The sequence below is a fragment of the Mustela erminea genome, chromosome 5 (assembly GCF_009829155.1).
Source record: "Mustela erminea isolate mMusErm1 chromosome 5, mMusErm1.Pri, whole genome shotgun sequence".
In the NCBI taxonomy this organism is placed as follows: Eukaryota; Metazoa; Chordata; class Mammalia; order Carnivora; family Mustelidae; genus Mustela; species Mustela erminea.
In genome coordinates, this window is record NC_045618.1 from 1,761,978 (window position 1) to 1,773,982 (window position 12,005).

Below are 12,005 nucleotides of genomic sequence, written 5' to 3' on the forward strand. Positions count from 1 at the left end.
GAGCCCGTGGATCAGATCAAGAACATGCGGATTACGGCCGGCCGAGAGGGGCCCGGCATCTGGGTTCCCCACTCTGGGGACTGAAAACCACGGTCATTTTGACTGAAGGCGTAGTTTCAATACATCCACACAAAGGACGGAAAGTCACAAGACTTACAAGTCATGAAGCCCAGGACTGGGGTGGGGGGAGGGTGCAGAGTGAGCTGTTACTGAGGGGCTGGAGTTCAAGCCTGCACAAGTGTTTGCCTTCCTGACCTTTGAGCTTTTATCAGTTTACAAGGCACTTCTTTCCTAAGAGGTACGGTCACTTCCTTCTACGGATGAGGTAACTAGAGGTCAGAGAAGTAATCTGCCCAAGGTGGTAACGTCTGGACTCTAACCCGGTCCGTTCCATGCTCTACCCTGGGCTACTGCACCGAACCAAGCTATCTCCCACTCGACTACACTCAACCACGGAAAAGCAGTTTTTAAAGGACAAGATCTGGATATCCCAGCTCTTTGCTGCGTTGAGCGGGTGCTCGATAATGTTTTGTGGAACATTTGGTCTAACCAGGGAAGGGACCCAGCAAAGTGGACACGGCAGAGGGACGACGGTGGTGGAGGATGTGTGAGAAGGTGCCAACAAGAGTGTGATAGACACGAGCTACCGTCCCTTAGGCCATCCTGGGCGGTCTGATGGAGGGAGGGGGGGCAGCCAGAGAATGTGGAAGAGGTTCAGCGGGACGGAAGGAAAGGGGGCAGAAGAGGAGGCACTTGCAGGCGGGGAAGGAAGTTCACCCTCCAGCCAGGACAGAGTGCCAGGTGCAGACAAGGTCCCGCGGAGGACAGTGTTTGTGAGCAGTTCCGTGGAGCAGCAGGAAGAGACCAGGAGACACGGGCCAATGGAGCGCTGGGAGTCCCGGCTCTTCCTCCAAGTTGCGGCTGCAGTCACAGAGACCCAGCGTCATCATCCGGGAAAGGAAGTCAGAGGAGGGTGGGAGGGAGGGAGGAAGCCAGTGCAGAGAAACACCGCAGACAGGAAGCGCATTCCTGGGCTGGGCACACGTACCAGCCCCGAGAAAGGTCCTACGATCAGATAATGCAGACTCCGAAGCAGAGAGAAGAAAAACAGGTCCTCTGGGATCTTGTCTCCCTTTGCATTTGCGGCAGGAACCACACAATCCCGGTGCGTAGTAGGTCTTAGCCAAGCTCCGCTGACCTCAGCCGCCCTAACAGCGTCTTATTCCCATGTGACTGGAACGTTCACTCCATCTTTGGGATTCAACTTCTGAAGGATCTTGGAATAACTGGAACATCTTCATGACTCTAGAGCACTTTCTTTAGTCTTCCTTTCTCCTGTTTGGCTTAACATGACCTTTATTATCCCCACCGAATTATAAAAATAGGACATGCCTAGAACTTACAGAATGCGCACACCAGAAATGAACAACCGACCAAATTAAAAAAAAAAAAACTCTGTAATCTCACTGGCCAGGGACAGATTCCACCCGCCCCCCGCCCCAAGCTTAATCTTCTAAAGTATATTTACATGGGGTTGTACCTATTTTGCGCTCCGTGTTTGTCCAGCTCATTACAGATGTTTCCCTACAATACTAAACGCGGTCCCTCAATTTCTGTTCTACTGCCAGACGTTGGTCCTTCGTCCGAACGTGCTATCACTTACTTCAAGCTTTGATGCCGTCCATTTTTTTTCTTTGCTATTATAAACCAGGCTGTCATAAACATCCTACTATTTAAAAATCTGTGTTCAAAACAAGTTATTTCCTTAGGCTACATTCCAAGCAGAATTTCTTGACTATAGATGTGGTATGCTTTCAAGTCCTCCGGTACGTACTGTCAAGTTTCCTTCTAGAAAGCCTGTCTATGAACACGCCAGCCAGAAGGCTGTAGATCAGAGTGCTCGCTTTTCCACATCACGTCCCACAGGGTTCTAGGGGTCGTTGACATCTTCAAAATTTGTTTGGATCAACTGAAGAAGGTTAACGTATGTATTTAAAATATGCTATTTAAAAACTAAGAAATCTGGGGGCGCCTGAGTGGCTCAGTCGGTTAAGCGTCTGCCTTCGGCTCTGGTCATGATCCCCGGGTCCTGGGATTGAGCCCCATATCGGGCTCTCTGCTCAGCGAGAGTCTGCTTCTCCCTCTCTCTCCTTTCTCATTCTCTCTCTGCCCCTCCCCCATGCATGCGTTCTCAAATAAATAAATAAAATAAAATTTAAAAAACTAAGGAGATCAATCCTTTATATAGTACCTATGATCACTATAATAAAATTCTTTTTTTTAAAAGATTTTATTTATTTATTTGACACAGAGAGAGATCACAAGTAGGCAGAGAGGCAGGCAGAGAGAGAGGAGGAAGCAGGCTCCCGGCGGAGCAGAGAGCCTGTTGTGGGGCTCGATCCCAGGACCCTGAGATCATGACCTGAGCCAAAGGCAGAGGCTTAACCCACTGAGCCACCCAGGTGCCCCTAATCACTGTAATAAAATTCTTGTCCATGCATTTTGCCCCTTTTCCTTGTTGGGTTTTTGTTTTTTTAAGTTAATTTTTTTTTTTTTTTAAACAGCCTCCATGCCTCGTGCAGGGCTCCCCCAGCTTGGGGCTTGAACTCCAGACCTTGAGATCATGACCTGAGCTGAGATCAAGAGTTGGATGCTTAACTGACTAAACCACCTGGGCACTCCAGGGTCTTTTATTTTAAATGAACTTAGAGCAAATATTTTTGCCTCGTTCTTCAGAATTCTGGAAATTAGAGGGTGTATATTTTTTAGTGTGGAGAATCTCAAACTTTTGTCTAAGGTACAGAATAATACATCACAGCCTTACGTGCCCATCAACTCATCACTGAAATGCCTTAATTATCAAATCACACTCATCAGCTTCCCTTCACGTGTATCTCCCCTCCTCTCCTCTTCCCCAGAGGACTTTTTCACAGCATGTCTTCCACAACACATCATCTGTAGATGTTTCTGTATTTAGAAGATGAAAACTTACGGAGTCAAGTCACTGATCTTTTTTTTTCTTTTGTGGTTTCTGCCTTTGATATTATGCTCAAAATACATACATTTTCATTGCTATTTTCTACTTGTCCTTTGGTGTCATTAAAAACATCCTTGAGGGGGCGCCTGGGTGGTTCAGTGGGTTAAGCCTCTGCCTTCGGCTCAGGTCATGATCCAGGGTCCTGGGATCGAGCCCCGCATCGGGCTCTCTGCTCAGCAGGGAGCCTGCTTCCTCCTCTCTCTCTGTCTGCCTCTCTGCCTACTTGTGATCTCTCTGTCAAATAAATAAATAAAATCTTAAAAAAAAATCCTTGAGGTTTTTGATCCATCAGTATTGAATTTTATCTTTTTTTTTTCAAACATTTAACCAATGATTGAATTAGTATATCCCTACTGATCTATCAACTTAATCATACAGTAAATACTTATAAACAGCTAAGTCATTTTGTTCTCTCTCTGTGTGGTCTTTTGCGGGTATTACTTGTCTTTTTTGGTATTACTATTTTTTAAAGTATATATTCAGTATTTGTTGTTATCAAGTTCCTGGAATAACATCACAGATTAATCATTCATGTACACTGTTTTAATGTGTAGCTATCCACAATTCTGAAAAACAAACAAACAAACAAAACACCCTTAAGATTAATGCCATGATATTATCACTTTTAAATTAGATTTGCAAGCTCTGCATACAAGAGGCCAGTCCCACTTTCTACTTTAAAAAAGACTACTTGTTGGGACACCTGGGTGGCTCAGTTGGTTACACAGCTGCCTTCGGCTCAGGTCATGATCCCAGTGTCCTGGGGTCGAGTCCCACATCGGGCTCCTTGCTCAGCGGGGAGCCTGCTTCTCCCTCTGCCTCTGCCTGCCACTTTGCCTGTGCTCACTCTCTCTGACAAATAAATAAATAAAATCTTAAAAAAAAAAGACTACTTGTTTAATGTCATCTATGATATCTTTGCATATTTTTAAAAAGGGATTAGAAGTTAGGAGCACTGGAATTCCAACCAGCTGACATAGATGTTTTGAGCTCTCTGATGGGGCAGGACACAATGTTTGCTGACTATACAGGTGGAACCCCAAGGACTCAGCTCCTGTCTTGGGTAGTTGAGCTAGGCCCAGTAGTGTGATCTATTTCGGGGGCTCTAGGGACCCTGTTAGGGATCCTGGAGTAGGCTAAAGGTGGGTCCAATACCAAAGGCAGGTTTGAAGACCCAGTCACCCAGGCAACAGATGGAACCAGGAAAACACGTATCTGCGGATGGACGGTGTTTTCTTTCTTTGAATCTTATCTCTTGCAGTTTGCTTTCTGGACAATCGTGGCTCAATGAGCTCTCCCAGCTGGATTCCAGTGACCTCATTTACAACACTTTTGATAAGAGCCCTCAGGCTGAAAAGGCTTCTGGGAAAAGATATTTTGCCTCCAAAAGCTCTCCACTGAACGGCAAGCCCCTTCCCCTAATGAACACAGCATAGGTTCCCTGGAATAGCCTCAAAGTGTCATTTATGTTATTTTTTCCCCCAAATTATAAGCTTTTTTTTTTTTCCACATTTCAGATGTGTTGGTTTAGTAGATATCTCCTCCAAACTCTATCCCACATTTCATCATACTTTAATATTTTTCTCTGGGACATAAGTGGGATCTAAGCGTACCTGCTCACTGTTGAACGACACAGTGCTCTTTGTCCTTACTGAGAAAGGAGGTGAGAGCAACGCAAGATCTTTTTTTTGCTTTTAGTTTCTGAAGCGGATTCCTAATCACTACATCAGGCGATAGGTAACAAAATATCCAACTACAACAACAAAGGGGTTTCTTTTTCTCACCTAAAGAGAAGTGTAGACAAAGGCTGCCTGGGCTGCTGTTCAGCATTGCCTGGAAGCTTCAGAGTCTCACCTCCTGTCTACCATCTTCAGCTATGAAATTCGCTCTCATGGTTACAAGATGGCTGCTGAGGCTCCAATAATTCCTGCAAGCCGAGGAGGCAAGCATTCCAGATGAGTCTGGCTCTGTTCAGTCCTTCCCCCACAAAGTTCTCCACTTAGAGATTATTGGCCGGAAACTGGGCCATTCTCACAGCAGGGGAGGGGGAAGACTGTGTCTCTGAACTGGGAGTATTGTCACCTAGAACAAAACCCCAGCTCTGTGAGTTAGCCAGATTGGGGTGGGGGTGGGGAGGGATGCCAGAGCTCCTTAGCCAGAGGACAGGCACAGGCTAGAAACACACTGGGATGGGTGTTGGCTATAGATTGCACTTACCTTGCTCAAAGCCTGTACTCTGACCGTAGTAACACGCAAGTCAGAACACACGACTTGTCTCTCGGTGCACTCATCATATCGCCCATTCATTCTTTAATTTATCGAGATAATTAATATTTACAGAGCATTTTCTCTCTGCCAGGCATAGGATGGGAGGCGGGAAGCAGTGGTGACCACAAGAAGCACAATCCTTGCCTTCACAGGGCACCCACTCCTAAATTAAAAGTAAAACAGGCAATATATTTTAGATTTCTTTTATTGTCCATTTGAACAAGCAGATTCACTTTTTAAGCATGAGTATCCTTTGCTTATGACCAATAAAAAATGATCATTCTCCCCTACACAGTTGACACAGTTTTACTTTTATAAACTGAGTTAGATCTTGAGCGACTCGACGAAAGGCAGATTAAAACAGAAGAAAAGTTCAGGAAAAGTTGGGCGTGAAAAGGGCCAATTAAATAACAAACCCACACATTCAGCAACTGGGAATATTATTCAGGTGATGGTCCTGGCTACTTTAGGAGGATGCATTCTTGAAGCTTCTTGAGGGCAGGGGGCTGGGTCTTGGCTCCCTTTGGGTTCCCCAGACCAGCTCTCCTTAGCTTTTATGAGGAGTTGATTTTTTTTTTTTTTTCTTTAAAGGCATGTGAAGAACTGTTCTGAACCTTCTCTCACGGCTCTAATTAGATTGTAAGGTATTCGAGAGAAGGGATTGTTTTACTCATCTTTGTAACTGTTGCACAAAAAATCTTGGGTGTTGTGAGCAAAAAAAGTAATACATACATATATACAAGAATTGAATACAAGAAACTAAGTACGTACCTAAGGAAAGCACACAGAAGCTTACTGAGTTATAAACCTTTTTAAAGAAGGGAACCCAATCTTGTGAAGCTAAAATTCTGGTTTTAGGTACAACGTCACCAAGGGTGAGTTGCTTTAAAATACACTCAGAGATACTTTGTCTGCAAGATTTACCAGCCAGGTTTCCTCTAAGTTTTTGAATCATTCCGAAATGACCAAGATTGTTTCCGTGAAGAAATGGTCTCTTAAAGCCAGGTCCTGGAGGTTATTGGGATCTGAAGAGCAAATTCGTCTAGATGAGGGTGCTCAGAAACACTCCTCCTTCAAAAGCCACAGCAAAAGTTAACATTCTCAGGACGTCTGTTAGAACAAGCGGCCCAGCCTGGCCATGCTGCCTGCTGCCTTGTCTCTCACTGGGATTGTCTCTCATTGGGAAGCGGATCTCCTGTCAATTCCTGAAAGGGAGTTCGGCTGCTAAATCAGGAGGCAAAAAGGAAATATAGAAATCTCGGGGACACGGGCACCAGAATATGCTCGGTTGTCGACACTGGGAGTTATACTTGGAAAAAAAAAAAAAAGTCACTTAAAGGTGAATGCCAGGATTACAGTGGATTTAAGTCATTATAACAAATCTTTCATGATGGAGATTACTTAAAAGTCTTGGACCCAAGACAAGTCTAGAGAAACTAGCTCTGTGTTGGACACTAGACAGTGTGCAGCACGCGGGACCAGAGAGGACAACCTTGCACCGTACACTGGGAGGAGCGACCCTGTCTACTCCTGAAGACACAGGGACGCCCTAAAGGCCCAATCACGCCCCGAGGAAGGTAACATGATTGCTCCGTGTGCAGAAACGGCCTCCTGTAACGGGGACCCCACGAGCGGACTGTTCCGTTCCTCAAGCAGCGGCCCCGACGGTGCTGAGACGTGAGGAAGAGCCGGTTCAGAAAGCGGAGACCCCCAAAGCGAGTATTTGGGTGTGTGTCCACGCTCCTCCACGCATTAATGTGATCTTCCGTCGATCCCCAAGAAGCCCATCCGCGACCGAACTTGGATTTGGAGAAGGGAGAGAGGAGCGATGAGGGAAGATGCGCTCCGCCCTTGCACCGGCCCTTCTGGGGGTCGGCCCAGCTGCCCCCATACAGACCCCGAAGGAGGCAGGGGCGTCCTGGGGACACGCGGCTCCTCTGGGGCCTTGTGCGTCCCGGGGACGGGTGCGGGCTCCCCGGGCCGAGCAGGTGCCCGCGTCCCCTCCACGCTCCCTCGTGGGGTCGGCCCAGCTGCAGGTGTGCAGACCCCAGAGCAGGAGCGTCCTGGGGACACGCGGCTCCTCTGGGGCCTTGTGCGTCCCGGGGACGGGTGCGGGCTCCCCGGGCCGAGCAGGTGCCCGCGTCCCCTCCACGCTCCCTCGTGGGGTCGGCCCAGCTGCGGGTGTGCAGACCTGGGAGCAGGGGCGTCCCGGGGACACGCGGCTCCTCTGGGGCCTTGTGCGTCCCCGGGACGGGCGCGCGCTCCCCTGGCCCGGCAGGTGCCCGCGCCCGCGGAGGGAGGGGGCGCTGGGGAGCCCCGCCCAGGTGCCCGGCCCCGCGCCGAGTCCCCGCGGGGGCGCCGGCGCGCGGTAACCCGGAAGTGGCGGCGGCGGGCGCGCGGGGGCGGGGGCGGCGCGCTGGAGCCATGGCCGCCGCCGCCGGCTTTGTGTGCCGCGCGCGGGCCCCGGCCGCCCGCGCCTCGCCCCGGCCGCGGGGCCGCCGCTGACCCGCCCCGGCCTCCGAGCGCCGCGCCCGCCGGGCCCCGGCCCCGCCTCCCGGCCTCCGCGCCCCGCCTCCCGCCTCCTGCCGCCGGCCGGGCGGGCCGCAGCCGCCCTCCGCGCTCGCCAGCCCGCGTCCTCGCCCGCGCCCGCCCGGCCTCCGGCGGCGGGGCTCCCGGCCGCCCCGATGCCCGAGCCAGGCCCCAGGATGAACGGCTTCTCGCTGGGCGAGCTGTGCTGGCTCTTCTGCTGCCCGCCCTGCCCGAGCCGCATCGCCGCCAAGCTGGCCTTCCTGCCGCCCGAGCCCACCTACACGGTGCTGGCGCCCGAGCAGCGCGGCCCCGGCGCCCCGGCCCCCGCCGCCGCCGCCGCCGCCGCCGCCGCCACCGCCACCGCCGCCACCGCCGCCGCGGCCCAGCCGGCGCCGCAGCAGCCCGAGGAGGGCGCGGGCGCGGGGCCCGGCGCGTGCAGCCTGCACCTGAGCGAGCGCGCCGACTGGCAGTACTCGCAGCGCGAGCTGGACGCCGTCGAGGTCTTCTTCTCGCGCACCGCCCGGGACAACCGGCTCGGCTGCATGTTCGTGCGCTGCGCGCCCTCCAGCCGCTACACGCTGCTCTTCTCGCACGGCAACGCCGTGGACCTGGGCCAGATGTGCAGCTTCTACATCGGCCTCGGCTCGCGCATCAACTGCAACATCTTCTCCTACGACTACTCGGGCTACGGCGTCAGCTCGGGCAAGCCCTCCGAGAAGAACCTGTATGCCGACATCGACGCCGCCTGGCAGGCGCTGCGCACGCGGTGAGCCCGGGGCGGAAGGAGGGGGGTCGCCAGGCCCGGCCTGCGGCCGCGTGACGGGGGGAGGGGAGGCGGGCAGGGGTCCCCTGGGGGGCGGCCGACGGGGAGGGGTGTCCTTCCTCTCCAGGGCTGTGCGCCGGCAGAGTGGGACCCCCCCTGCCCCCGGGCCCCGGTGGATTCGCTCTTCTCCATTCCCGGCCTTCTACCACCCCCTCCCCAAATCCCACCAGCCCGCAGGTTCCTGGTGAGCTCAGACTCGGGATTTGCCTGTTCAGGCAGGCCTGGGTGCCACCGGCCCACCGCCTGGGTCTTCTGTGGCTCTGGTCCCCAGCGGCGGAGGCGTGGGGGCGGCTCAAGTGTCGGGCAGAAGCAACTTGGTTTGCGCTGAGTTTGTGTGAGCCGCGGCCAGAGCCTCACGGGCCTCTACTGAAGTGACCTTGGGCAGGCATGGGAGCCACTCGACCTCGGGGCTCCTGTCCTGTATAATCCGGGGGCAGGAGGACATGATTTTCCAACCCCCCTTGTAAAGGGCTCCGAGGGGCCATGGGTGGGCAGCCCCGGAGGCAGCTGGAGGGGCGCCTGGTGTGGAGTTTGTCTTCTGGGGGGGAGGGGCAGAGTAGCCAGCACTGTGTGGACAGGAAGCTAGCTGGTGGCTGTCCCCTGCACCTCCCACAGAGCCTCAGGAACAAGGCCAGGGTGAGTTTGAATCTTACCTGGTGGGGTCTGGGACTCGCTTGACCTTGAATTAGCCTTTACGGGACTGGAAGGTGTTTATGGAGGGAGGGCCTTGGATGTTCCAGGCCCAAATGGCCGACCTGGTTCCTGGGTCAGAAAACTGGAGTTTTCTTCTTGTCTTAGGAACACGCCTGGCAATTGCGCAAGTCACGCCACCTGTTTGTGCTCCCTGTGGGTGTTTGTGACTTTCCCCCACCTACCCCAGAGCAGTGAAAGGGAAAAGACCTGAGATCACGTCTGTAATGCCGTACGATCTCTCCCGTTAAAGGAGTCCTCAGGTTAAGTGCAGTTGGCACGATTCTGGCAACGGGCACTTACTTGGTTTTGCCCAAAATGTGTTTGCTTGGCTTACGCGGATCGCCAACGTGAGTGCTCCCAAATTACCCTTTGCGTTTTCAGGGAAAATGCCTCGTCCCCCAGGACGGCGTTTGGGATTTAATATATATTGTTGTCTGTGTTCTCTTGGAATCCTGAAGGAGTTCATTGGGAGGATGCTTTCTCGAAAGTGGTTTGGGCCGATGAGGATGTATCGTGTACTGAGTCAGGAGCCACAGGCCGTCGAAGGCCACCTGTTCTAGTAAAGGGTTTCAAAACTCTGTGTCCTACACGATCAATACATTGCTGCAATGTACTGTTCAGAAGGGTGTTAAGAATAAGGATTGGCATTAAATCTTTTAAAAATGAACTGTCAAAATCCTGCTTTGAGTTCCAAGATGTGAGAATTTCTGTAGACCATTGTTCCTGTGTGTACATAACTACCTGAGAACGAAAGCCTGTCAGACAGGAAGGAGGCTGGCCCTTTGGCCTGGATGTCCAGGTGTGGCTGTGCTACAGAGTAGGCACGGTGTCATCATTTCCTGGAGACTCTTGTCATACTTAGTCTCAGGGTTTTGTCTCTGGATCAACAGTTCGATTCAATTTTGGCACATCTGATGATAGATCTGAATTGTGCCTCCCATTTATTTAATTTTACAGCAGAATTCATATCTAGACGGATTCACGCCTCTGTAAAGCGGGGTAGAATTCAAAGGCTACCATGAAAGTCTTAGAACTTGAAGAAACTTGCAGACTGTCTTGCCCTGTGCTTTTCAGCCATCTGGTAGGTGACCCCACGGTCACACATACAGGTCATGCGTTGATCACGTATACGTCCTATCCCTCTGTACATGTCTGGCCAAAGCAAATGTTTCACAAACCACTGTTTTTTCCCACGGGCAATGTGCCGGGCATATAATATAGTCTATTCAATATTTTTTAAAAAGAAGAAGAAAAAAATGCAGATTGCTGGCCACAGAATGTATTTCCTAACTTCGGAACTCTGCTCTCGGGCGCCCACTTTGTCTGCCCGAGGCCTGGAGAAGGCTCTCTCATGGTGGGCCAGCGGCAGGTGTCCAGGCTGCGGGTTCCACACCGCCCGCTGCACCGCGGAGTCGTGTGTGTCAGACCTTCCAGGAGGTGCATTCTCTGTGTTAGTTACTCTAGTGACTCGGGAGTCCCCCGATTCCGAAGCTGGGCCGTCCCCTCACTGCCTTCCTTCACCCGACTCATGTTCTCTGGCTCTCCTGCCTTCGCCTTGTGTGGAAGGTGTCCTGTTCTTCGCCCGTTTGCAGCTTTGCTCAGGTCCTTGCCAAGGCAGAGAGTCATCCACCGCAGGTACCCATGGCGTGGCTGGGTCTGACCCCCTTTTCCACCTCCTTCCCTCTGTGTCTCCGTTGGGGATCTCTCTTCCGACCGCCTGGTCACCACACGGCTCACGGCCCAGATGGCAGAGCCTGCCCCGTCCTGCGCGCTGTCTCTGTACTCAGCCTGCGTCCCGCCTCCCTCCTCACCCTCACCTCTAGCCTCCGGCGCGTGCCCTTCTGCGGCGTCGGAAGCACCTGGTCCTGACCGGCTGCAGATTTGGACACTCTGTGCTCCTGGCACCTGGTACCCGGCCCCTTGGCCGGCGCGTTTCATGCTCTTTCACTATGTGCTGCCGTTGGATGGTCTTTCCCGCTAAACTGAAGCTCCCTGGAGGCAGGGACTCTGGGTCTTCTCTGTACCCAGCAGTGCCCTGAAATAATGGGTATGCATCAAGTATTTGTTTAATGAATTGCATGTAGGGACGGCCCAGAAGTCCACACATGAGATACATTTAGTTTTTCCTAAGTCGGACTCTTACAAACAAGAGTTGGGTCTTATCGCACCTCCCGAGTTCTGCTGTCTGCGGCGGGAGCGCAGACGGGATTGGGGACGGTCTACAATGTATCCGCCTGAGGTCCCAGCCACTTTGTATCTATTATGTGCTAGTTCCGCGCACAGTGAAGCTTCTGTTGGGGCCGCGGAGTAAGAGCCGCTCTCCCTTGCTGTCCTCCTCATCTGCCCCCACCCCCTGTCTGCCGCAGCCCCGGGCGGACTTCCTGCTCGGGCACTGCCCCGGGTGCCAGCTACCCACGTGCCTGGGACGGAGCGGGTCTTGTCAGTGAGGAGTGGCCAAGTGGCCAAGCAGTCCCAGCGGAGCTTTGGGGAGGAAGTCAACAAACGCGAAGGCGAGAAGGGTGTTCTTTGCTTGTCGGCTGGTAGAGGATTATTTCAAGCATTTTAAAAAACTGTCAGAGAAGGTGTGGGATAGGAGCAGGTGTGAGGGGCTGAGGCTGGGAGAAGTGAGCGTGTTCGAGTCCGCTCCGCTGCTTC

The 12,005-nt window shown here is 52.7% G+C and overlaps 1 protein-coding gene across 1 annotated transcript in view; it reads left to right on the forward strand.

The window, feature by feature from the left end:
- The first annotated feature begins 7,913 nt into the window (after positions 1-7,913).
- ABHD17C (abhydrolase domain containing 17C, depalmitoylase) overlaps positions 7,914-12,005 on the forward strand; it is a 43,032-nt gene continuing 38,940 nt past the window's right edge. Inside the window, exon 1 of the mRNA XM_032341928.1 lies at positions 7,914-8,600. Coding sequence (XP_032197819.1) covers positions 7,990-8,600 — 611 coding nt within the window. The 5' untranslated portion in view covers positions 7,914-7,989. The remainder of the gene's footprint in view (positions 8,601-12,005) is intronic.